The sequence below is a fragment of the Durio zibethinus genome, chromosome 21 (assembly GCF_047325235.1).
Source record: "Durio zibethinus cultivar Kanyao isolate XHJ-2024 chromosome 21, ASM4732523v1, whole genome shotgun sequence".
Lineage (NCBI taxonomy): Eukaryota > Viridiplantae > Streptophyta > Magnoliopsida > Malvales > Malvaceae > Durio > Durio zibethinus.
The window spans coordinates 5,954,698-5,978,911 of record NC_143182.1 but is presented as its reverse complement, the minus strand read 5'-3'; the positions used below and the strand labels follow the sequence as shown (position 1 = coordinate 5,978,911).

At 35.8% G+C, this 24,214-nt stretch overlaps 5 protein-coding genes, 1 long non-coding RNA gene and 1 pseudogene across 7 annotated transcripts; 2 read left to right on the top strand and 5 right to left on the bottom strand.

The window, feature by feature from the left end:
* The first annotated feature begins 2,218 nt into the window (after positions 1-2,218).
* Positions 2,219-8,382, top strand: LOC111305162 (RNA demethylase ALKBH10B-like). The gene is made up of 7 exons (XM_022902415.2): positions 2,219-3,009; positions 5,041-5,171; positions 5,320-5,437; positions 6,142-6,249; positions 6,403-6,518; positions 6,678-6,832; positions 7,572-8,382. The coding sequence occupies exons 1-7, from the start codon at positions 2,487-2,489 to the stop codon at positions 8,050-8,052; spliced, it is 1,632 nt and encodes a 543-aa protein (XP_022758150.2). The 5' UTR covers positions 2,219-2,486; the 3' UTR covers positions 8,053-8,382.
* A 197-nt stretch (positions 8,383-8,579) lies between these two features.
* LOC111305163 (uncharacterized) lies at positions 8,580-9,227 on the bottom strand. The gene is made up of 3 exons (XR_016331698.1): positions 9,101-9,227; positions 8,845-8,960; positions 8,580-8,706 (listed from the first exon to the last, which is right to left on the bottom strand). It is a non-coding gene; the product is annotated as an uncharacterized LOC111305163 (long non-coding RNA).
* A 124-nt stretch (positions 9,228-9,351) lies between these two features.
* LOC149512807 (uncharacterized) lies at positions 9,352-11,194 on the bottom strand. The gene has a single exon (XM_022902418.2). The coding sequence runs from the start codon at positions 10,968-10,970 to the stop codon at positions 9,591-9,593; it is 1,380 nt and encodes a 459-aa protein (XP_022758153.2). The 5' UTR covers positions 10,971-11,194; the 3' UTR covers positions 9,352-9,590.
* LOC149512806 (uncharacterized) lies at positions 10,729-13,667 on the top strand. 2 transcript variants are annotated; one of them, XM_089751044.1, is made up of 3 exons: positions 10,729-11,128; positions 12,202-12,386; positions 12,552-13,667. In XM_089751044.1, the coding sequence occupies exon 3, from the start codon at positions 12,781-12,783 to the stop codon at positions 13,498-13,500; it is 720 nt and encodes a 239-aa protein (XP_089607170.1). In that variant the 5' UTR covers positions 10,729-11,128; positions 12,202-12,386; positions 12,552-12,780; the 3' UTR covers positions 13,501-13,667. The 2 variants fall into 2 exon arrangements, 1 of the variants encoding a protein (XP_089607170.1); XR_016331697.1 differs by lacking the exon at positions 10,729-11,128 and having other exon boundaries at positions 12,251-12,386; positions 12,555-12,693.
* A 723-nt stretch (positions 13,668-14,390) lies between these two features.
* On the bottom strand, positions 14,391-15,660 carry LOC111306075 (putative galacturonosyltransferase-like 4 pseudogene; annotated as a pseudogene).
* A 1,532-nt stretch (positions 15,661-17,192) lies between these two features.
* On the bottom strand, positions 17,193-20,284 carry ABP1 (endoplasmic reticulum auxin binding protein 1). The gene is made up of 5 exons (XM_022903978.2): positions 20,149-20,284; positions 19,748-19,854; positions 19,186-19,386; positions 18,329-18,396; positions 17,193-17,525 (listed from the first exon to the last, which is right to left on the bottom strand). The coding sequence occupies exons 1-5, from the start codon at positions 20,237-20,239 to the stop codon at positions 17,420-17,422; spliced, it is 573 nt and encodes a 190-aa protein (XP_022759713.1). The 5' UTR covers positions 20,240-20,284; the 3' UTR covers positions 17,193-17,419.
* Positions 20,285-22,473: 2,189 nt separating this feature from the next.
* On the bottom strand, positions 22,474-24,204 carry RPH1 (resistance to phytophthora 1). The gene is made up of 4 exons (XM_022902414.2): positions 23,546-24,204; positions 23,229-23,439; positions 22,913-23,082; positions 22,474-22,806 (listed from the first exon to the last, which is right to left on the bottom strand). The coding sequence occupies exons 1-4, from the start codon at positions 23,828-23,830 to the stop codon at positions 22,780-22,782; spliced, it is 693 nt and encodes a 230-aa protein (XP_022758149.2). The 5' UTR covers positions 23,831-24,204; the 3' UTR covers positions 22,474-22,779.
* Positions 24,205-24,214: the final 10 nt, after the last annotated feature.

Sequence of the window (24,214 nt, the reverse complement as noted above, 5' to 3'; positions counted from 1 at the left end):
ATTATTTTAATCTTCAAATTAGGATGTATTAAAGTGCTATAGCCTTTTTAATTAATGTTTGAAAGATCATATAACTCTTGATTCTTCATATGTGATTATTTTTTCATATTGTAAATTAAAAAAAATTTTATTTTTTTGTAAAAAAAAATCATAATTTAAAAATAAAAAATTACATGTATTAAAATTTATAATTTAAATTTATTAAATATTATTTTTTAAAAATGATAATATAAATAAATTAAACTAAATCAAAATATTAAAATTATTATTCTTTACTATGATATATATTAATGCATGGACATTATTTTCATACCTTTCAAATTCTTCCAAATTCTTCATGAGAAAAATGGAAGGATAATTGAGGTCATGCTTTAGGGTGAGGGATTGATGGTATAAATAATACATTAACACTTACAAGTTATTGAGATTCGATTTGAAAAAAAATAAAATTTGATTTGATTATTGTTGAATTAAACTTAAATTTGAGTAATTTGATTTATCGAGCGAGTCGATTCGATCATCTCAATATTTGACTCAAATGGCTCATGAGTTTATTTAAAAAAAAAATTTTAATATATATTTTTATTATTTTAATTATAAAATTATATTTTACCTTTAAAATTATATGTACTTAACAAAAAAAACTCTAAACCTAAATTAAAATTAATCTCACTCTCTCCTACTCTGTTTCATGACGCTTCCTCTCAGATCTTCATTCTCTCACCTTCTTCATCTCTCTTTCTTTTCCTTTGCTAGTCTTAATTAGCCTTCTCAGTATTCTTCACTCTTTAACAACTCTTGTTCTTAGCCTTCATCACTGTAATAGCATATTTGAGTCCTCTTCACCAACACATACTCTTAAACTTCGTCATTGCAAACCCCAACAATTCGATAAGATATGTGTGAGGTGATTTGAGTCTATTGTTGTTGGGATTTTTGCCAAGCGCCTTACCTTTGCCATGTCTCTATTTCTCATTTCCCTTTATTTTATTTATTTTTGTTTATATCCTTACCTTAGCATACGATTTGGGTGCTTTTTCTTTTTTTAGAACGAAGCATGGACAATGTTAAGATTTTCTTCTGTGTTTGGCTATTAGCTAGGTGTTTACATGTCTTATGAGTTTACATTTCATGAGTTAGATGATTTTTGTTTGTAAAGACTTGAGTTTTATTGGCTACAACAGGTTATATTGAGCCGATCATCCGTTGATTTTATAAGCCAACAAACTATATCTTAATGAATTTATAGGAGGTATTGGTCCAATTGTGTTTTTAGCCATCATGTGAAGATTTTTTTTTTTTTAAATCTTATTCATTTTGAATTATTAATTTCTCTTCTTTTTATTTGATTGAACTTGTTATATAATATATTAATTAAAATTTAAAATTTTTTATTATAATTTAAATCTAATCGAACGAGCTCAAATTTAACTCGAGATTTATTTTAAATCAAATTTAAATTTAAAAAATATAATTTGATTAAGTTTAAATCAATTTTTAAATTTTAATTTTTAATTCAAACTTGAACTCAAACATGTTAAAATATCCATTCAATTACACTTCTAAAAGAAACCTCATACTCTAATCATACGTTGTCTCGATTTTCACGATATTTAAAAGAAATTAACACAACATGTGCATTTTTTTTCTTAATTAGCTACCACTTCTAGAAATGAATCTATCCACACTGAATTTTACACATATTTTTCATTATTTCAAAATTAAAAAGTCCAAATTTATATAAATGCCTCTGTTCAAAATTTAAAGAAATGCTATTGCGAACCAATTTTAAGTACACTTTTTATTGGCAAATATCATCTCATTTATTATTTATTGAAAATTATATTAAGCCAGAGTCTTACTTACAATTCCATTCTCCAGCATCTACCTTTTATTATTATTATTATTATTATTATTATGTTTTGTCAATGAGAAATTTTTGTAGATTTTGCCATATTTGCGAAAGTAAAACATACTAAGACCCAAATGGGGGGCAATTTCACGGTGATCATGCTGCATGGTGGTCTGGTTTCCAATCCACTTTTTGGGCTTTAAACCTTTACCTTTCCTTGTTTACCCACCCCCAAGTCCCAACTTTCATTTGGTTACGCCACGTCGCCTTCTCCAGAAATCGCCATGTCACCACTTCCCGTGGTCCCACTCGTACGGACGTGTCAAATATATAACCCCTCCTTCCTTGTCCCAAAAAACCCTCCTCAGAGCTTTGTAAGACCAAACGAACAAAAACCAAACCAAAACAAAACAAAAGCCCCCCCCCCCCCACCCCCCCCACCAGTACTTGCTGTTTAAGCCTTCTTCCCTCTCTCAACAAAACAGCTGATAAATCGGCCGACAGGTAATTCTCCCAAAAAACCCAATAGTTCGGAGCATCCATAAATAAAAAAGAAGTTCGGGTTCCTCATATTTGGGCAAGTTAGTAATTAATAGTTAAAAGGAAAGGGTAGAGTTATTGTGGAAAGTAAGAGATGCCAATGGCGGCGGGACCAGCATCGCCAAGGGAACGGCCTCAAGCTATGGGGCCTGCCATGGTGCCGATGATGCAAGCTGCACCGGCGACTGCTGACGTTTTGGCTAAGGACACGATCATTTCTTGGTTCCGAGGGGAATTCGCGGCGGCCAATGCCATCATCGATGCTCTTTGCGGTCACATGGCGCAACTTCAAGGAGGAGGAGGTGTAGGGTCGGAGTACGAAGCGGTGTTCGCGGCGATCCACAGGAGGAGACTGAACTGGATCCCGGTGTTGCAGATGCAGAAGTACCACTCCATTGCTGATGTGACGGTGGAGCTGAAAAAGGTGGCTGCCAAGAAGACCGGAGGAGGAGATGGCGTTGGCAAGGAGGAAGTGAAAAGTGGAGGCGAAGGAGAAGGCGGCTATTTGGATGATGAGAAAGAGAAAGTTGCCGAGAAGGTGGAGGAAAATGAAGCAAATGGGGAAGTTGGTAGCGAAGAAGAAGAAGATTCCCCTGACAGTGATATTACTGATTCAGGTAACTTCAAACTCAAAAGAAAAAAAAAAAAACTCTTGATCATAAAGTTTGATTCTTTTTGACATAAATATTTATTGATCACGACTTGTTTCTCTGTTTGATTCGTTTTTGTCTCTCAAATGCCAAGTTTGATCGTTAGGTAAGCCTTTTCTGTGCTTTTTTTTTTTTTATTTTGGGTAATTTTGGTGGTTTTTTTATTGGAATTTGTGACGCAAAACTAGGCCGAGTTGCCATGATTCTAATCACAGGCAAAATGCTAGAAAAAGCTATGAACTTCGCTCAGTTTTCTTCCATAAATACCATGCGATCAGTTGATTTCGATGAATACTTCAAACTTCCTTTGTTTCTTCATCAATCAATAAAAAGACGAAAGGAAATATCGCTTTTTTTATTTTTATTTTTTGTCTGCTCCCTGGCTGCGTGGAAGGCAGAGAGGCGTGAGGCGTTGAATCTCAAGTCTCACTGTGTTTGGTAAAGCGAGAAAGTGAACGCCTACCTTGGAATAAAGCAAACGCATTATGTTTATGCCATTCTTTTTCTTTTTTTGTAAAAAATTAGTAAAAGATTTAATCATATTCCTCCATTTTCTGAGGAACCAAACAAAATCATGTATTTTTTCACGGGATCAGATGTCCAACTTTTCCAATGCCTTTCCAAAATTTTATCTGACTTTGAATTCAACGTGGGCTTCAGGTCATGTTTGGTTGTTTGGGTTAGATGACTATGATTGATGTTGTTTTACCGCTATCAGGATTTTCAAACTCACGCTTTCTTGGAAAAAAAAATGTCATCAAAAAGCGTTGTTTTATTTATTTAGAAAAAAGTGTTCCTCACTTGCTGGGTTGGTTTCTTATTTTTAGGAGGTAGGAGCAATAAGTCTTTGGTATGTTCACGAGGTTTAGGTGGGGGGCGGGTTGAGGATTTGGAGATGAAGACTGGAGAGAGAAAAAAGCGTTTGGTTGCACTCAGTGTGACAGTTAGTTTTGGGAGTGGCGCAATCTCATTACGTTGATCTTTGGGGTCTGCGCCTCGAAATGCGTGCAATGATTTTAATGGTAGGCCGCTTCTGATCATAACCGTCTGATCTTAATGTTGACATCACGGCTGCCGTTTGTTGATTTCACGTGGGCTGCTTTGGGAGGGGGGGTTGTTGGGGTTTGGCCCTTTTTTGACATTTATGGTGTACATATAGATAGTTAATCCCGATTCCCAACTGAAATGCTCGAGTCCGGATGAGTCGACTCGTTTGACCGCATTTGCTTTGCCTGGTCAACTCTGTTGTCCTTTGGGTGAGCGAGCGATCCAATGATGATTGAATTGAATTCTACGACGAAAAAAACCGGTAGTGTTTGTATAGCCGGTTGTGCTATCAAACATTGGGACAAGCCGCTGTTTCTGTCCTGACGTGGTGGCTTTTGCTTAGCTTCTAAAACTAGAGGGACGGAAGTGACAAGCACAGCTGTGTTGTAAAAGTTGCGAACTTTCTTCTAGCCATCAAGAGAAAGGCGCTGGCTGAGCTTTGAAAATAGTGTTCCTATTCTATCAAGGAATGTGAAATAAATGGGAAGCATATATATCCAATAGTATGAATGTATGATGCTTAAATAACCAAATATAATAAAGGTAACAGCTCAGTTCCACCCTTGAAATAACGGATCATGAGCCTGCCAAGCTTAACTAATTTTACAGTTTCTTTTAATGCATAGTGTTAGTGCTAATTTTTGTGTAATTTAGTGCATTACAAATGTTACAAGATTAATAATTTACACAATGAACTTTTGTGGAATGTTGGTTTATTAAACACATGGTTCTGAAAAATCAAAAAAAGAAGGGGAGGGGGGGGGGAATGTGATCAATTTTTACTATCACAGGCTACTTTGTCTGAGAATTTGGTCTCTTTCTTATTTTATTTTGTTTATAAGCCGACAAATGTGAAAATTAATTCACATTTGACCCATCATGCCTTTTAATCTGTAGTTATATTTATATCCATTGTCTAGGGCAATGATTTCACTTCTTTTGGCAATGCAGGATCTCAGGAAGTTCAGCATGTTGAGGAAAACATTGACATTTGCTCTAACCATGAAGAATGTGATGCACGTCGTTCTCAGATCAAGTTGACGAAAGGTTTTTCAGCCAAGGAGCAAGTAAAGGGCCATATGGTGAGTTCCTTCTCTCACAATTTAATAGACATTATTGCTCTGAGGAAATGAATTCAGAGAGAAAAGAATTCCTATATTGTTCAGATGAGAAAAAAAAAAAGAGATGGATTCCAGTAGTTTTGCTTGTGTACTGATTACTGTGGTGCAGGTGAATGTTGTGAAAGGATTGAAGTTATATGAGGATGTATTCACTGATTCAGAGCTGGCTAAGCTGAGTGACTTCGTGAGTGAGCTTCGTTCTGCTGGCCAGAATGGGGAATTGTCAGGTGCCATCCCACTTTAAAGCCTTGCCGAATTGAGCCTGTTTTAGAATATTAAGATGAAGATTTGAAATAGTTATCCCTTCTGTTGTAGCTTTGTTTGAACAGGTATAGTTATTTATGTTTCCTGCTTGATCAATTTAATAATTATCAGAAGTTATACAGGGTATTTGATGTTAATCACTTCCAAGATCAATACAACTTCCTAGACAATTTTAAGTCAAGCACCTAGAGAGGCAATTTAGTTGGATTTAAGCTGATAAGTTAGGGGTTTATACTTTTGAAGGACGAGGTTCATCATGTGAAGCAAATACCTCAACCCTTGTGGTCACCTTACGTGTTTAAACGTAGATTTTACGAAGTTCTTAATAGTAGAGACAATGTTTAATACCCTTTTCCTTTTCTCATTTAATTTTTTTATATGAACTCTTAATCTCTCTTCTGATTAACCGTTTTCCATTTTATTGTAAAGGATTTGTAGTGTGGACTGTTTATTTCATTGGTTTGCAATTTCATATTATTAATCTCTCTTCTGATTAACAGTTTTCCATTTTACTTACCTCCACTTTTTTTCTTGCCTTCATAGCATCTTCTTTCGAGTTAATTCAAGAGTTTGTTTAGTCAACAAAAGATGACTACTGCAATTTGTTGGCCAAGTCTTTGTTTCTGAACTTCTTCATGATTCTTTTTGTTTTTCTGGATGATTACAGGTGAGACTTTTATTTTATTTAACAAACAAGTTAAAGGAAACAAGCGAGAGCTGATTCAAGTTGGTGTTCCAATTTTTGGACACATTGGAGAGGAGCCCAACCAGTCATGTAAGACCTACCAATATGAATTATTGATACAGTTTGGTTTCTGTAGTTTCTTAATTTGTTCTTGATCCTGAAGAGTAATCAATTACAAGTAAAGTGAAATAAACAGCTTTTTAATTGGCCTTTTTTTTTTTTTCCTCTTTAAATGTTTTGCAGTCAATATAGAACCAATTCCAGCTCTTCTACAAAGTGTCATAGAACACCTGGTCCAGTGGCAACTGATACCTGAATATAAGAAACCAAATGGTTGCATCATTAACTTCTTTGATGAGGTATACTTTTTTGCTGCTCTATTATTCCCATCTTTCCCTGTTATTTATTTGTTAAGAGTACGCATGCCACCATGTCCATGTGCCATCTTGGTTTTAGAATTAAATTATATTTGAAGAGAGTAAGGATAGAAGTGATATAATTGTGTTCCTTTAACGCAGGGTGAATATTCACAGCCTTTTCTTAAACCGCCACATTTGGATCAACCTATTTCCGCTCTTCTCCTCTCTGAATCAACAATGGCTTTTGGGCGCACTCTTGTGAGTGACAGTGAAGGGAACTACAGGGGGCCACTCCAACTTTCTTTGAAAGAAGGGTATGTTTAAAGTTATTTGTATTTGATTTGTACTCTTGGAAGTTAGCTGAAAAGATTTGTTTGATATTAAGTCATGATATTGGACTGAAAAATGAACCACCAATAGTAAACTACAACAAAAGATGATAATGATGAAACAGCTTAGGAACAGAATTTCATTTATTGCAGGTTCTTCTTTAGAGTTCACTGCTTCTATTGAATATCACGGGAGGCAAGCTTTGGGTGATGGAGTGGCATTGTATAATTTTAGTTTGTTTATAGCATTAGAGTTTGCATAAGAGTGACATTCCATTTCTGATTAAATTGGTGGCTAACATCATACATTGAAAAAACTAACATTAAAGAGGGGCAGCTTCTCATTTAAAAATGTTGCTTTCCACCACTTCCGTGATGTTTTGGTTGCAACAAAATCTTAAAACAATCATATTTATCACACAGTGCGTTAGAGTAGGAAGTTGAAAGCTAAAAATCTTCTTAGAACATTTGCATTTGCACTAATTTCTCCACTTTTCTCCTTTCCATTTTTCTTTTCTCTTCCTCCTTTTAAATTGTGCCAGAATTTGTGATGTCAATGTAGTAAACTGAGCAGGAAACTTGTTTTGAAGACAAAGGAATCGCATCTCTAAATTTTATCCTTCATTTTTGGTTCTCTCCCTTCTTAATAACATACCTTGTGTTTTTTAGGGTACTGACTCTTACTTGACAAGCAAGTTTGTAACATATTACTGCTATTCTGCAGGTCTCTTTTAGTTATGAGGGGAAACAGTTCTGACATGGCTAGACATGTCATGTGCCCATCTCCAAGCAAGAGGGTCAGCATTACATTCTTCCGAGTTCGGCCTGATACCAACCAAGGTCAGTCACCACCAACTACCCCCCAGGCTGGTGCCATGACACTGTGGCAGCCAGGTGTCCCAGGTCCTTATGCAATGTCAAATGGAGCTCTTAATGGCTATGAGGCACTGGATATGATGCCAAAATGGGGAGTCCTCCGTGGTCCTGTTGTCATGCTTGCTCCTGTGCCCGTGCACCCAATGGCAGTGAGCCCCAGAAAACAACCTCATGGCGGTACAGGGGTCTTCTTGCCTTGGACTATGGGATCAAGAAAGCCTACCAAGCACCTTCCACCACGAGCCCAAAAAGGAAGAATGCTAGCATTGCCTTCTCCTGTTGAAACACATGTAGCAGAGTCTACTTCTAAACCAGGCATCAAATATTGAGGTGAAATCGGTATAATTTAAGCTTCTTGGCAGCCCCAGGGCCAAAGCAATATGAATTGTCTCATGCGCACTTCTTGCTCTCGAAGATCTTTTACTTACTGTACAAATGCGGCTCAAATGCTGTAAGAGTTTGTTTTTTCCCTTCACTTTTTTTTTTTTCCCTTTCCCGCAGCAAGGTTCGGTTCTAGCAGTTGTCACCATACTTGTTGAATGTCATGGTAGGGCTTTAGAGATAGTTGTGCTTTAAGTTGGAGTGTGAATTAGCTCTACTGAAGGGCTGAATTTTGTATTAAGCTATTAAGTCATTTATATTAATCTCTTTTACAGACAGATAGATAGTATTAGTTTGTGGTTACCATGGTTACCAATTATGTGTATCTTTACCACCAAGTTCTTTGTTGACTAGGATATAGACAAAATGCCCGTAAATGTTAAATTGAACCTTATTGCTTTTCCTTGAGGTTCAGTTCAGACCATATTAGTCACAATCTTCACTTAAAAAAATTTATGTATATCTAAAGAACTGACGTTTCTGTTCTTTCTTACCTTAGTCAGGTTTGAACATTCGAATTTTCGCAGAGTCGAAAGCCTTTATTATCTGAAGTAGGATCCTCAAATCCCGGAAGTGTTCCTTCCCTACCTTAGTTCTGTGCCCTGTTAATTTGACATACCACAGTAGAAATGAAGAAAGCAAGAAAATGGAAAGATAGTAAATGGTGAATTTTGCTTTAGGTTGACAAAAATTAGGTTATCTCATAATCAAAGACTCCCCTATTGCGGAAAACATCATACCTTCCGGTCCAGATGTACAGCATGCTTCGATATTCATCTTAAAATTAGAAGGAATAAACAGAACATTCTTCCCTTTCTTTTTTCTGCTTCAATGATATATATTATGATTATAGTTCCTAAACCACCAAGTAAACGAGAGCCATATGTTAAAAGCATTTTCAACTAACTTCTTTCTGCACAGAAAGCTAATTTGTTCAACCCTCAGAGTTGATCAGCAGCAAAGCAAACACGCAGTAGATCCTCGTATTATTATTACCCCATAGATGTCTGTTTAGCAGCTTTTGAAATTGCACAGGTACGCATTCATTTCTGCTATGTGCGAGTAGCTTATAGAAAAAGACGATCGATGTGGTTTCCAAAATGCCATAGCAGATGCCGTTAATAAATTTGAAAGCCTAATGTTCAAGATAATATCAATATGCTAATCTCAGTCGATCGATATCCAGGTTTTGTTTGTTGGCCAGAAAGAAAAAATCAACATCCAGGTTAGTAAATTGGCTCTGTAGATAAATAAAAGCAGTTTTAGTATGAACATTGCTGCTTCAATTTCATTTCAATTAAGTGTTAAAAGTACACAATCATAGAAGATATTTGCATTTCAAACAAAAAGGAAAATGAATCCTCCCCATTATATAACACTTGCAGGGGACAAATATAAGGAACACAATGAAAAAGATACAGTAGAATGCAATAAATTCTATGAGAAATAAATATCAATAATTTCAGATGAAACTTTACATTTTTCATCAAGCTTTAACCGGTTCGTCATCATCTTCAATATCCCAGCTCAAATCCTCCTCTTCTTCTGCAGTACTTAGTCGTTTTCTCAGATCAGCCCTATTGGAGCGCGGGCTCCCACCATGAGTCCCTTTCTTATCATCAATGCTGCTGAGATCCTCAATTTCATCCCACCCAAGATCGTCCTCCTCAGGCATTGATGGATGGCTTGACACCACTGAAAAGTCACTGTCTTTACCATTGCCATTACTAGACTCCTCATTGTCGCCTTTCCCTTCAGAAACTACTTTCTCAACAGATTTCGACACCGAACCTTCCTTGCATGCCTCCTCATTCTTCTCCAAATTAACTTTCTCAGTCACCACATTGCCACCACTTGATTCATCATCATTTCCCTTCCCTTGTTTATTTGAATCATAACTGTCCAGTTCCTCAACAGGATTCTTCTCCTTTACCTTCTCAACTTGCTCCTTATTCTCCAAAAAATCACCTTTAGGTCCCAAATTCACTGCCTTCTCTTCCACAGTTTCATCTTTTTTCTTCCTATCCACATCTTCTTTCTTTAAAGTCGCCTTCCACACCACATTTCTCTCATCCTCATCCTCATCAACATCCCAACTCAACTCCTCCTCTTCTTCCCTTGAAATCGCTCTCTTTACAAGCTTAACCCTCGTATCCTCAGCTCGCTTAAGCTTAAAAACCCTATAGAAGTACCTACCCCAAAACGTCTCATGATCAACCCCATTTGAAACACCAACAACCTTTTTATAAATGCTCCCTATTTCCCCATTCTCTTCCATCAATCTCTCAATCTCTTCCTTCTTCTCTTCCAAACCGAACCCTGATTTCCACTTCTTATAATCCTCCAAATCCTCTGGCTCTTCACTGTAAGTATTAATATCTCCTTGGATTGCCCTTACTTGAGCATCCAATCGACTGTACCGTTTTGAGTTCAAACTCCGTTGAGTACTCAAACTCTTGCCATTGCTTTCAGAGGCAGAGGAATCTGATTCGTTATCGACAGCTAGTATTGCATCCTTGCCTTGAGTGATGATCTGAGCCGTTCCCTTTATAACAGTGTTCCCGAACTCATCAATAACGTGCCCTACGTTCTCTAACGAGCCCTGGGCTACCTCAATTTCTTTTTTTAAACCCGACCCGAATTCCTTGAGATCGCGACGGTAGGTTTCGATTACGGATTCGGATCTTGTTGCTATCGTTTTGATCAGACCGCCGAAGCTCCATCCGGTAGGGTTAGGGTTGGGATCGGGCTGTTTAGGAGAGGAATCAGGGGTAAAGTCGTCGGCTTTGGGGGAATCGGAATCGGTTTGGGATTGGGGTTTAGGAGGATCTGGATCGTCCGCGAAAACTGATTTGAAGAAATCCATGAAGAAAATTTAGGGCTTTTCGGGTGGGGTTAAGAATTGATTGAGATTTGGGGGTTTTTTTCAAGAGGATGTGAAATGAAAGGGAAACGAAAATCGCTACCATAATGAAATCATTGGTGCGAAGCGCGCATCCAAAAGGGATGGAGGGTCTATTTCAGGTTAGTTTTGATGGTGAACCGGACCGGTTCAATTCTAGACACCTTTGGCTCTTTTCCCATTTGTTTTCCTACAAATAAACAATGAACCTGCCTCATTACATTCTTTTGGGGAAAAAAAAAAAGGAGTCTCATTTCATATACTAACTTGGAATTTTACTAATCTTATATATTTTCATAGTTTTCAATTCTACAGTGTTTTTGTTAGTATTCCCCCAATAAAATCTACTCCTTTTCAAAACTTGTATATGACAGATTTATCTCAATATCAACAACACGAAATAATTAAGTTATGAGCGGTATAATATTAATTTGTTGATAAAATTTTTAAATTTTTATTTTAATAATTAAGGATTAAATGATAAAAACTTTAAATATAAAAAAATATATATAAAATTTTATTTAATAAAACTATCGTCTATATATCTTACTAGATTTCGGTCTCAACACTTACAAATTTTGTTCTATTATACTAAAAAACAAATTAACATGAAAATAAAAAATGAGTGGAGGGGGATACAAGCTCTACTTGGCATAACTGTTTCACAAACTCTTCTCTTCTGCAAGAGGAAAACAGGATTTCAAATAAAAAATAGATAATAGATTAGCTAATATAATCAAAGATCCAGAACTTTAGAAGATGAGAATGCATCTCGATTAGGTTGTTATATTTGAATTAGCTGTAATCTTTATGTAATGTAATCTCAGCTGCATTTAAATTTATAGTCCTTATCTACTTTTCTAACCAAACTACATTACCAATACATGATTGAATACAGAATGGCATTAAGCCTTAATGATAAGATCAAAGCTTTGATCCATCTAAGCGTGAGAAAATGAACCGAACTCTGATCCTTGCTGCTTTGGTTTCTCGTCATTTGCTTTGATCATCCGAGCTCTAATCCATTTTTTTCTTATCGAATTTTGCAACGAATTTATAGTAAAAGAAAGTTGATTTTAATTTCTGTTGTATGTGAAACAGACACCAATTAGTTTCTCCATTTTGTTTTCTCCTTTTTATGAATTTATGCTTTTTTTTTTCACATGCAAATAACCATTCATTTTGTATATGACAGTGAAAATACTTTAAAAGAAGCTAATGCATATTCAAATTGAAGGGTCAGGGGAAGATTCTTTATATGCATAAAAAATCAAAGTCTCAATCAGCTTTATTCCATAGCTGTGTTTGAATGGAGTATGGAAGGAATATCTTATTGCCCTGTTGTTACAAAGCATCTGAGTAAAAGCTTCTCTTTACAAGGTACCTTAATCTATTTCTGCTGCATCCACCAATCAGCAAGTTCCCTTGGTAATGCTGTTACTGTTTAGGAATAAATTAACTTCAAGCAAAGTAGAATTCCATTTCCAGGAATCCAGGAAATTTGCTTATGCTTGCAATGCAAACTGTTTTTGCTTTTCACTACAGCAGGTTAAAAACTAAGAAATCTTTGGGATTAAAAGAGATGACAATGCTTCCAGTTATTCCAGCCTCCCACGGAAATCACATTCTTTCTTTTTGTTACCCAAATGCCAAGCATGGAATCATTCAAGCAAGGTAAGACACGTGTTTAAATAGAAGCTCTCCTGCTTCCTATTTTCACCATCCAGCTGCATTTGTTCCTACTGTGGGTGACTCTTTCGGTTTCATCCAAGCGATGCACAAAAAGGAAAACAATTTTCGGCGCATTGGCATTTGCCAGAGGCTCTTCACCTTTATCATGAACGGCCTCATTGCTAGAGGCCTGAAACGTGTAACCTTGGGTCACCATATACCCCAGGATTCAACCAATCAAGGGGAACTAGATGGATATGCAAGGAATGGAGTGCAAGAACCTCTCATAAGCCACGCCAAACCGGATAGAGAGGAAAGGGCGAACACAACGCTTAAGGATGATTCGGATTATGTCGTTAAGATTCAATTCAAGCAAACAGAAGAGCTGGACTATTGGACTCCTGTTGACAAGCTTGGTTCATCTGCCTATGTAGCAGCGAAAGATGACAAAGCAATGGAGAAGAGGAACGAATTCACTGATCCGTCGGGGAAGAAGAAGATCCCACTGCTAAATGGAATTTCAGTTGGCACTACTAAACCTCAAGTCCAAGGGAAAACTGAAGTTCGTAGTCAAGGTGAAGGATCAACAGGTCCAAAGGTCATTATTCCTATAATTGATAGTACAAGGGAGAAAGAGAAGAAAAAGAAGGCTGACACTAAATTTCCTAGTCCAAAACAGGCAACACCAATACAACCCGATGCGTCAGAACAGATGCTTACAGGTTTTGGTTTGAATATCAATGAAATTTCTGAAATATTTATTCAGAATACGAGGGACAGAATAAGCAGAAACGTCAGCTTGGAGGAACCGGAAGAATCTTAGTTCATAAGGTGGGAAGGGCCTCTGTTTTTATAGTTTCAATTTCCTTTCTTTTTTCCCAAACAAAAATTGACGAGGAATCCAACTTGCTCAAATTTGAAATGACTTGATTTTCAATATTTGTATTGTCAACAAATGATTAGAATAAAAATTCATTGTTATGAACTTAATAGACATGTAATGAATCTATTTTCACACAATCTGGCAAGTAATTTTGCTAGAGATTGAAATGCCAGAGTTTACTTATAGCCATCATATGCCAAAAGCCATGACAACCAATGTTACTGATAAATGAGTTAGTTTCGGAGTTGATTTTTATGGGTATAATGAGCTGCTACAGGAAGGGTCAGGGATGCACAAGCAAACATACAAAAAGCGAGAAAAAAAAAAGGAAAAGAAATAGAACAACACATTGTTGGGGTAAATGGACGGAGTAACCCACTACAGCGTGTTTGAACATAAATATTGTACGGCAAAAGCAGTTCAGAGATACATGGAAACTCTGATAAAGGGTCATCCTGTGATTAGCTAGCTAAAGCTTAATATCATATTAACCTTCAGCCATGATCTATAACACAATAATAATCCTTTTAATTTTGCAGTGTCCTTCAAGGAATCATGGCGTTGAGGGCAAAGGTTAATTAATACACAAACCCCTCTCTTTCCAACCCTTTTTGTCAGAACTCAATGGTTTTTTTTCTTGTATAACTTCACATCAAAACAAAATATTTCTGTAACGTTTCCTTTTCTTGTCCCTTTCCTTTCGAGATTTCAAAGTTCAAAGTCTGGTTCTCGGAATATATGATAGAATGAGAAGGTTTTTTCTCCCTTCCATTCAACCATATATTCTTAGAACCAAAAGAAATAAAAAGAAATTAATTTCCAACTTTTTTTTGTTCTTTTTCTCATTTTTTAATTACCTGTTGTTGCCATTGTTTCTCCTCTAAAAAAGTAAACTCCCCTCTACCAGTTACTCCTGGCTCCCCCCACATCCAATCCCCTTATTCTTCCAAAGAGTGAATTGATGAAGCATAAAGATCATATGGTGCCCAAAGATGATCAACAATGCAGGGCCTCCTTGAGTCCAGCCTCAACCAAGGCTTCCCTTTCCCACTCCAATGCAACAAACTAATAGGCCCAGGATGCAAACTCCTACACTTTCCCTCAAGATTATCACCCCCTAATCCATGCTGGTTCCACCTGTGATCAACAGCTTTTATATTCCCAGCTAACACCAACAAAAAAGGTGGCAATGAACCCAAGGTGTATATCCTCTTCTGCTTTTGCACAGCCATCCACTCCTCCACTTTCTGCGTATACCCTCCTTGCCTCCATTTGTCAACATCCACCACCATAACCCCTGTGTTGAAATAGCATGGCTGTCTTCCTTCAAAAGTACTAGACCAACCCTTGTCTGACCAGAACAAGTCCGTGAAATACTTTGTAAAATTCGCATGACAATATTCTGGTGCGGCCAAAACTTTTCCTTCTAAATCAACTTCCCAAAGTTTCACAATATCGTCTACCACAACAAGGTCTGAGTCCAAGTATAAAACACGCTTAACATCCGCTGGTAGTATATCAGCTAGGTAAATCCTGGCATAGTTTAAAGGTTGGTCCAGTGCTTGGCGAATAGATTTTGATATCTTGCCACGAACACGATTGGAGTCAAATCGGTAAACTCTGAAGCTGAGGTAAGGGAAGGTTGAATTGATGCTTACAAGCACATCAGGCTCGTACTTTCCCCACAGGAAATGAAACTCCACATTTTCCGGGCATGTTGAATGCTGCAGGATGGAGAGAACAGCAGCCATGGTGCCCCTGAGGTAGTTTGCATCCAGTGTCATGGCAATGTGGATTCTGTCGGAGGCACTAGACCCACAAATATCCCCATTGCGAAAAGCTGGGGCCTCCCTGAAGACTGGAACATCCGAAGAAGGTTTTCGAATAATGCCATGGCGGATGCCGATGGCAAAAGCGGTGGAAGTAAAGGTGGTGGTGGTGAGGAGGATAGACAGGAGGCTGAGGAGGGAGAGAGAGGCCATCCTGTCTTTGATGGTAGATTATGAAAAGGGTATGATGGGGATAGGATTAGGGGAGAAGAGGAGAGGGAGTAGCAGCCATTTTGGCAAAGGCTGGTTAAGAGAAGGTTTAGGAGAAAGGAGGTTAGAAGGAACTAATGATTGAAAATCTTTGTTAACATTTTTATTAAGACATGGGAAGGAGAGAGGTTGGTAGAGAATGTGAGGAAGAGAAGAATCCTCGGAAGGACAATACAGGAAAGAACACAACTGTAAACCAAAATTAACTCCGTTTGATGTAATAAACTGAAACCGAAAAAACCTGTTTGAGTGTTTTTCAATTTTCTTGTTTCTGTATACCTTCCAATTTGGACTGTCATTTAATTTCCTTGCTTTGGTGAAAAAAAAAAACGACATTTTTATTTACATTTTAAAGTTGTTTGCATTTTTTGTGTATAAAGGTTTTTAAGTCACTTTAGTCAAGGTAAAAGATATTTTCCGAATAGAAATCCTGCTTGCCTGGCAAGTAATCGGAAAATATAAATGAAGATCAAACAAAGATGGATATTAAACATAATTTTATTTTATTTATTAAAAATGCTTAAAGAAATTGATAAAATATAGTAAGAATTGATATAGAACAGCAAAATTTTGATTTGCCATGCAATAATTAGTCGAGTAATTTCCTTTGTTATCTCACAATATATAGAGCCAGCTAGGGAGACCAAATTAGGTAAATTTGCCAGAAAGCTTAGAACATCCGCAGGTTGGCTGTAAAGCACTGGAAATGAGCATGATTTTAGGCATTGATTCCTACCTTGAGGACTGAGAATATGGGAAAAAAATTATTGGGCAGCGAATGATTTTATGTAAAAGATGTGGTCAAGAAAATGCATAGATAATTCCTTATTAAGAACCAAATTATACCCAAAAACAAAGAAAGAAAACTGACTTCCTTTGATATTGGGGTAAACATTCGTTAAATTGATGTTTTCTTCTGAGAAGAGAGATTTTCTATGTTTCCATCCACGCACCAAAAGTGGGATTAGCTTTTATTCTCTAATTAATTTGAATGATCCATGAATAAAGGATTTCTGTTCCTGAGACATGCCTCTGTTAAAGCAAAAACAGATTTGTAAAGCTTTGCGTATAGCTTAACAAGGCTGACCTGAAAAGGTACATAGTTTACCACGACAAGGTTGAAAGTGCTTTGTGCAAACAAGTCTCTGATTAAGTAGAAATTAGAGCAGAAAAGGGTATTGCTGCTGTGAAGTTCCTTAGGCACTTTGAAGTAAATTGGCGATGGCATATTTTTATTCCTCAAAACGCAGGGAATCTTCTCATCTCTAGAGTGGACGGTTACATCTACCTCTCGTGAATGGCAGTTAAAGCATCGCTTATTAAATGTTGTTGGCATCTTTCTCAATAAATCATATAGAAGGTAGTTTGGAAAATTGACTCTTGACTGAATTAAGCCATGGATGTTGACTGTGGCTTTTTAGTATTTATCATAAACTGAAACATGTTAGTGCTCGATCAATATATCCTTGTCATTTCTTTACCTTGTTCAACGGATTTTTACTTCATACTTCATACTTGGTCATTTTCAGTCTGCTATTTTTTTTCTCTTTTTCAAATGATCAAACAATGAATTCAGAGTTAATTTCCATTGGCTTAACATCAAATCCCATGTTGAAAATTTTTTATATACTAATGCAGCGCACATGTCATGAAAACTTACAACATCTTAGGACTTCTTTGTCGCTCATTGTTTGCAAAGTTCAATCAGTTAATCCTCTTGTCCAACTTCTTATTCGAGAAAATGACATCAACAGTTTAGGATTCCACCATAGAAGGGTCCATGACGGGTTATAAGTAAAATGGGAAGGGGTCGTCAAAAATTAAAGCTCATCTTTCTGAGTTTCTTGAAGGCACTGCTCATCCCAATAGTATGGAAACTTCAACTTAGCTGCAGTGTGAGGCATGAACCAATCCTCATATATAAACCTAAATGCAAATTTGAATAAAAGAAAGCATCCTCAGCATTCATGACGGAGGGAAGGAAAACAAGGTATGCGCATGCAGCACATACAAGGAAATTTGACAAAATACAGTTTCCAAGTTAAATGATGGACCACCTTACCCAATATTGACATTGTTCTGTAAATTCTATTTACCACATGGTAACTTAAGCAACAGTTTCAACGATGCAGGAAACATCATGAGATGGGGGTTGCAATCATGAAACAATGGTTACAGGATAACTATATGGATATATGGTAAAACAGTCATTCAATCTAAGTTCTTAACCAATTAATAATGGAAATGGATCAAGTTCAGCGAAAGAAATGTGGATCGTGTCTTAATGTACTTATCTACAAAAGATTTCGAGGAAGAAACAGTAGCACTTTTAAAAGAACGATGGATGGCCTTCCCTTTAAGCTCCTAACTACTTCTGCCGCTTCTTCCTTTTTCTTAAATGAGTGAATGCTAGTTAAGTTTCTAAGTATCAAGTAAATTTCCATCTTGATGTACTCTAATATAGCAGCTTTAAGGACAATAAAAAATCAAGGCAAAGCTTCCCTTTCAGTTCATTTGTTTAAAAGGTTTGGAAGATGCCATTAGAAACTAGCATGCACTATCAATAACCACCAAAAGATTCCATGCAAATGTTTCAAACAAAAAACACTTGGAAGGGTGAAGCCAAAGCTAGCAACCTTGGTTTTCTAACGGAAAATGGAAATATAAAAGACATCCATCAACCAATGGCAAAAATGTTGATGCAAGAGGACTGAAGAAAAATTACATACACTTTGACAGGAGGGCGAGATATTATTGCAAGCATTTGCAAATCCTCATGTTCATTTGTATTCCAGACCTGTAAAGATGATCACAAACAATCGAAAATGAGGAATGTACATTTCACAGATTACCATACACAATTTGACATAATAAAAAGTAGAGAATTGAGAAGGTGGAGTGCAGGTGCAAAATGATAAATTGGCAGGAACATTATAATCTGCAACCTTCATCAAAGTGCCATGTTTGTGTGTAACCTGTGAAATTCATCCAAGTGCTGTTTGTGTGCATGGTGTCCCTCCCTCCCCTTCAAATATTTTGTAATTCTTATAGTCATCAAATCATCAACCTCAAGAACATAGTAGAGTGTTAACACATTTACTGACATGCAAGTTCAACCTCCAAACTTGCATTTAGTGGACATACCTAATTTAAACTGAGAACATTAAGAGTCCTCCAAATCAATGGAAACCATTTATACTTAGTAAATTGCGATTGCATCAATAGTGCGAATGTTTTCCAGAATTAAGGAGGTTAGACACTCAATTATAGAGAGGCACATTAACATCTTCAATAGCATGGGAGTAAAGAAAGTAAAGATCAATCTGATCATGTGGATTGTTGATGAATTTCTCAATCCTCCACATAGATGGCCGGAAGTGGATGAAACTTATTCAAATTTAGCTGCTCCTATGTAGATTTTCTTCTAAATAGTTGGGTTTTCTTGCTTCATTCTTCCTAGGATTTTTAGAAGGTAATATAAAACTGCATCATATTATTACAGGCTAACCCGAAGTCAAAATCGTCTCTGCTTTGGGATTTCTATGTTTCTTCACATCATCACATTTATAATGAGAAAATAGTTTACCTGGTGAACATCATTGACAGGGATATGAAATGTGCTATTCGAAAATATAAAGTGCTCCTCTGGTTTTCCAGGATACTTATATGAACTTGAGGCAAGATATAGAGTGCCACTCCCCTTGAGAACAACAAAAACTTCTTCGCAAGAGTGCCTATGGATTGGTGTGTGTGATCCTGGAGCAAATGTTTGAAGCCAAACTTCAACCTAAGGAAAATCCAAAAAGGTATCACATCCAACCCATAGAAAGTGATTCAGCATCTTCAATTTGCCTACTACATAAAATCAGAACTTATAACTATTTGTGAAAATTTGAAAGTAAGCCAAATTTACAAAAGGCAGTATTATATATCAAAAGAAACATCACAAACTAAATCTGAAAAAGGTTGGTATATTACGTAAGGCTTCTTTGAACCATATAAATTTCTAGGCGGTTTGGTTTTTATATGATTAATTATAAAAATTTTATAATATGATATTCTCTTTCATAGAAGAAAATTAGTATTACTAAAAACATCTCAAAGTGTCAAGCGAAGTAGGCTTTTCAATGGAGTAAGTGCATGCATACTTCTTTCAACCCATGCAAAAGAGAACCGGCAACAGTCATGTGGGATAAACCTCCTCTTCCATAATTACCCTGTGGAAGTTCACTGATGTTCTTCACCAGAGGGAACCCTGTATCAAAAACCCAAAAAATATATTATATTATTTCACAGAAAAAAAAAAGCATGGAAAAGAAATGTAAAGAAATTCTGCTACTGTTCTTAATAAACAGGTTCCATATTTAATAAATAAAATGTACCCCATAAATCAATGATCAACAAACTGCTGCAACCTTCACTGTTTTTTCCAGTTTATATAAACCATATATGGCAAAAACTATACCAACCCATTTTGAAAACTGGGGCAAATAGGTGAAAGATTGGCTTCTTATGCATACCCAGAAAGGAAAAAAATGAATAAGGTTACCTTTGATGGAGCAGTGAGAAGCGTCAAGAGTTTGAGAGAATGAAAGCAAGTTTACGAGGAAGAAGAAGGAAACGAAGCAAGGTCCAACCATTTTCTCGCCACTCCTGCTGAAGCGTCGAGTCTGAAACCGGTCTTCTTATTTCTCCTCTTTAAAAGTTGATCCGAATGGCCAGAGGCCCAAAGCCCAAGTCTCCACATGGGCCCTTTCCTATTTTGCCCATGTCATCACTACAGTGCCACGTCAGAAAGTGCCACCAAAAAAAAAATGTAACAGAATTTTTTTGTCTTCATAAGAAATATGGAAGTAGTAAGATTGTTTTCATTTTAGTTTTTGAGTTTATAGATGATACATTTTTTTGTGTATAATTTACTATATTATTTTTAAAAAATTAATTTAATAATCAATTACATGATATCAATTCATTAATATATAAATATAAAATTTTGCAAGTTCAAAAAATAAATATGCAACTTTTAAAAAAAATTTATTAATACAATGACATCATATAATTCATTGATAGTATATAAGATTTATAAATCAATATTTCTTCAAAGATAATTTTTTTTTTTTTAATCTTTGAAAAACTTGAAGCTTTTTAAGATAATTAAAGGTGGGTTTTAATTAGTTTAAAAGAGGGCTTTTTTTATAGAAAAAAGTTGTTAATTATTATGACCATGCGTCCACATGGTCACAAAAGGCAGTTAGGGCTAGACTAGATTGAAAATATGAAGGATTTCTTTCTTTTTCTTTATATTCTTCCTATATTTATTGGATTGAACATAGAAATTCAAAGGAAGAGAAAGGTTCTGCAGTGCTACTTTACTACTTTAACCAACAACATAAGGTCTATAGTTAAAAAAGTTTCTTTTGCATATTCTTCTTCGCGAAATTTGTTAAAAAGGACAACTAAAAAACATACAAAGTTCCAGAAGAGAATGGCCCCAAGTGCCAAGGCTGTTGAGGCCGTACGTAAAAAAGTGCGGTAATTATTTATACAATTTTGATAATTTTTATAAAATTTTAATATATTTTAATAAATTTTTAATACAATTTTGATAGTCATTAATATAATTTTTGTACTAACATGTGATATAGCTTTTTAACTTTTCATATAATTTTGGTAACATTAATATAATTTTAGTAACTCTTAATAAATTTTTTGTAATATTTTATATAATTTTGATTATCATTGATATTGTGTTGATAACTTTTAATGCTTTTTTGTAATTATTGATATAATTTTACTAACCTTTGATATATTTTTTATATCTTTTGGTAATATTTGTTATAATTTTGACAATCTTTGATATGATTTTGATAAATTTTAACGTTGATTACCTTTCTTACAATTTTATAAATATTTGATGAAGTTTTGGTAACATTTTATACAATTTGGGTAACATTTGATATAATGTAGATAATCTTTAATTAAAATTTGGTAAATTTTTACCATTTTGATAAAATTTCATATAAGTTTGGGGTAATATTTAATATTGTTTTAGTAACTTTTACACAGTTTTGATAACTTTTAATATAATTTTAATAAAATTTAATACAAAATTGGTAATTTTGATATAATTTTTTGTAATTTATCATGTAATTTTGATAGTAAATAATACAATTTTGATAATTGTTGATATAATTCCCCATAGTGGCTGGATCTCATTAACCCTTAGCGGTAAAAAAATTTCACTAGCTGTAGTTGGCTGCATTTTGATCTGCATCATGCCATAGTTGCATTTTCTCCTTCCTCTTCCTTCTTAATCTGTATGCGTTCCATTTCCTTTTGAGTGTTAATTTGATCGTAAGCTTTATATGTATCATTTACCACTGACAAGAATCCATTTCTTTTTTTTTTTTTCAGCCATACCCAGCCGGAGACAGATGTTCCTTTCTGCTGTAATGTTCAACTGCGCATTGGAGTTTGGCATGTGAGTTGTTGATAGATATAGATACCTAAAAGTAGACACCATAGGATCAATGGATGATGATTCATTTTTCGGATGTGTTTCCAATTATTCTCTTATTTTTTTCAGATATAAAAACAAGGCGTTTGTTGGGGTCAGCTTTTGCATTCAAGTAGGAAACAAATTGTTGTAAGTTGTAGCTACTGACTCCAATTCTGACAAAAATCTGTGCAGCATAAATGACGTTCATTTCAACCTTTTTTTTGTTTTGGATGATTTTTCATGAATGCTTGGTAAAGGAAATTCTTTCTTCCCTGAGTTCAAGAATGGATACCTTAGAGTTTATTCAAAGATAGAAACTCAAACCACACGATGATAATCTCACAGGTTTATCAGTTTAGATGTCAAACAAGAAGATGTCTGAAGAAATTCAGATCGTTAGATCTTCCAAATGGACTTTTGCCTTTACACATATAATTCCTGAGAAACAACAACTTGCAAGCTTAAATTTCAAAATAAAGAAAAAAAAAAAAAAAGAAACAGCCAAGATTCCAAGAATATATTGCTCAAATGAAACAACCACACCCTGCCTTGTTAATCATGAACAATCTTCATTCTGGTTGTGCGTTGCTGCAGCAATCAGTTTAAAGAAAATTTATATCTCGCATGCATCAGTGATTCAGGAGTTTGAAAGCTTGGAATTGAAGCCAGTTCACTGAATTTCTACTCTGTTTTCTGTAGCCATCCAAGCTGTAGCAAGCACACATATATTCAGTAGGCAAAATTCTAGTAGAAAGTAATAGTAATAGTAAAAAAGAGGGAGATAATCCTAGCGCAGAAACTAGAAATTAAGTACCTTCCAGGCATACATGGCAAAGAAGGCTACGGTGTCTGCAGACCAGACAATTGCAAAAGACTTCCAAAAGAAAGGGATTATAACATTTAGCAAGGGGATGATGAGAAAGAGATAATTAAGGGCTTCTTTTTCATTCTTTGAACAGTCTCGAGCTCGAAGGGAAGGAATGGCTGTAAAGAAATAGGCAATTAGGAACTGAATAATGTTGTTCGTAGAACATGCAATAACTGCGATTTGAAACCATTGAACCAGAAAAGGCAATAAATAGTAGTAGTATTGGAGAAAAGCTTTAAGGCTGCGATAAGGAATAACTCACTGAACATCCAAATGGACCACATCCCCATCAATCTCCAAATATCAGGTTCATTTGATGGAAATATGAGATTGAAAGACAAAGCTCCACCCAACAGCAATGAGACGTAGCCTTGAACTTCAAAAACAGTATACAAGGCAGTTCCGGGCACGGCAGGGTTTTTAGTAGCGGTGGAAGCCCTCGGTGCAAAGGTTGCAGCAGTCTGCTGAACCACCTGTTGTCAATTGTAACATGCGAATATCCTCAAAATCGGCTTAAAACTTCAAAATCAAACAATTTCTCCATGTTAATTAAGAGAAACCAACTTGAAAAAAATGAACCTTTCTAAGGTCCTTGTCAAGCGGTGCAGTGGAAGGAGAGGAAAAGCTGGAGATGTTGTTGCTTTCTTTTTTGGGTTCAGATTCTAAAGTTTCTTCTTTGTGTTCTTCCTCAACTGTTTCAGTCCGAGTATCTACTTCATTTGTTGCTTTGGCACGTATTTGTAAGGCTTTTCTGCAACTGAGAAACCTGGGATTGTTGTTGTATTTGAAATTGAAAGAAGAAGTGGGTAAAGGGACCTTTGAAACGCCATAGTTGCAGAGAGGCGTTGACATCAACGAGAACATGTTGATCAACACCCTCTCAAACAATTGTCATTGAAATCCAAAAATTCTTGGAGGAAAAAAAATGGAGAGTGATAAGGAACACGAGGCTAATCTTTGCTGTTAAAACTGAAGCAATTATCACCTTTTAAACGACGCCGTTCCTTCTCGGACTACTGAAACTTTGACCAACCCAGCTCAGTTTCCCGTAAAACCCGCAGCAATATTCTATGACCATAATAGCCTCACACTTGAATTCAATTCCTCGACTTTTCAAAAGTAAAATAGAAACTATCTCGTCCCAAACAGGAAAAAGGGAAAAAAAATTTCCCATTGGCCTTTCAGAAAACCTCGCTTTACCACATGGAAATGTCTAAAATTTATTTACTTCATTCGTAAGTTTTGAAA

What these genes read in the sequence shown, in the direction of transcription:
- RPH1 (XM_022902414.2), bottom strand. Translation starts at nt 23,830, where the DNA reads ATGTTCTCGTTGATGTCAACGCCTCTCTGCAACTATGGCGTTTCAAAG. An exon ending in TTGACAAGGACCTTAGAAAG is followed by an intron (nt 23,440 to 23,545) that starts GTTCATTTTTTT and finishes AATTGACAACAG; the next exon opens with GTGGTTCAGCAGACTGCTGC. An exon ending in GTGGTCCATTTGGATGTTCA is followed by an intron (nt 23,083 to 23,228) that starts GTGAGTTATTCC and finishes ATTTCTTTACAG; the next exon opens with CCATTCCTTCCCTTCGAGCT.
- LOC111305162 (XM_022902415.2), top strand. Translation starts at nt 2,487, where the DNA reads ATGCCAATGGCGGCGGGACCAGCATCGCCAAGGGAACGGCCTCAAGCT. An exon ending in CCAGAATGGGGAATTGTCAG is followed by an intron (nt 5,438 to 6,141) that starts GTGCCATCCCAC and finishes GGATGATTACAG; the next exon opens with GTGAGACTTTTATTTTATTT. An exon ending in TCATTAACTTCTTTGATGAG is followed by an intron (nt 6,519 to 6,677) that starts GTATACTTTTTT and finishes CCTTTAACGCAG; the next exon opens with GGTGAATATTCACAGCCTTT.
- LOC149512806 (XM_089751044.1), top strand. Translation starts at nt 12,781, where the DNA reads ATGCACAAAAAGGAAAACAATTTTCGGCGCATTGGCATTTGCCAGAGG.
- ABP1 (XM_022903978.2), bottom strand. Translation starts at nt 20,239, where the DNA reads ATGGTTGGACCTTGCTTCGTTTCCTTCTTCTTCCTCGTAAACTTGCTT. An exon ending in TTTTGCATGGGTTGAAAGAA is followed by an intron (nt 19,387 to 19,747) that starts GTATGCATGCAC and finishes GATTTTCCTTAG; the next exon opens with GTTGAAGTTTGGCTTCAAAC. An exon ending in TCTCGCCCTCCTGTCAAAGT is followed by an intron (nt 17,526 to 18,328) that starts GTATGTAATTTT and finishes ATTTGCATTTAG; the next exon opens with GTTTATATATGAGGATTGGT.
- LOC149512807 (XM_022902418.2), bottom strand. Translation starts at nt 10,970, where the DNA reads ATGGATTTCTTCAAATCAGTTTTCGCGGACGATCCAGATCCTCCTAAA.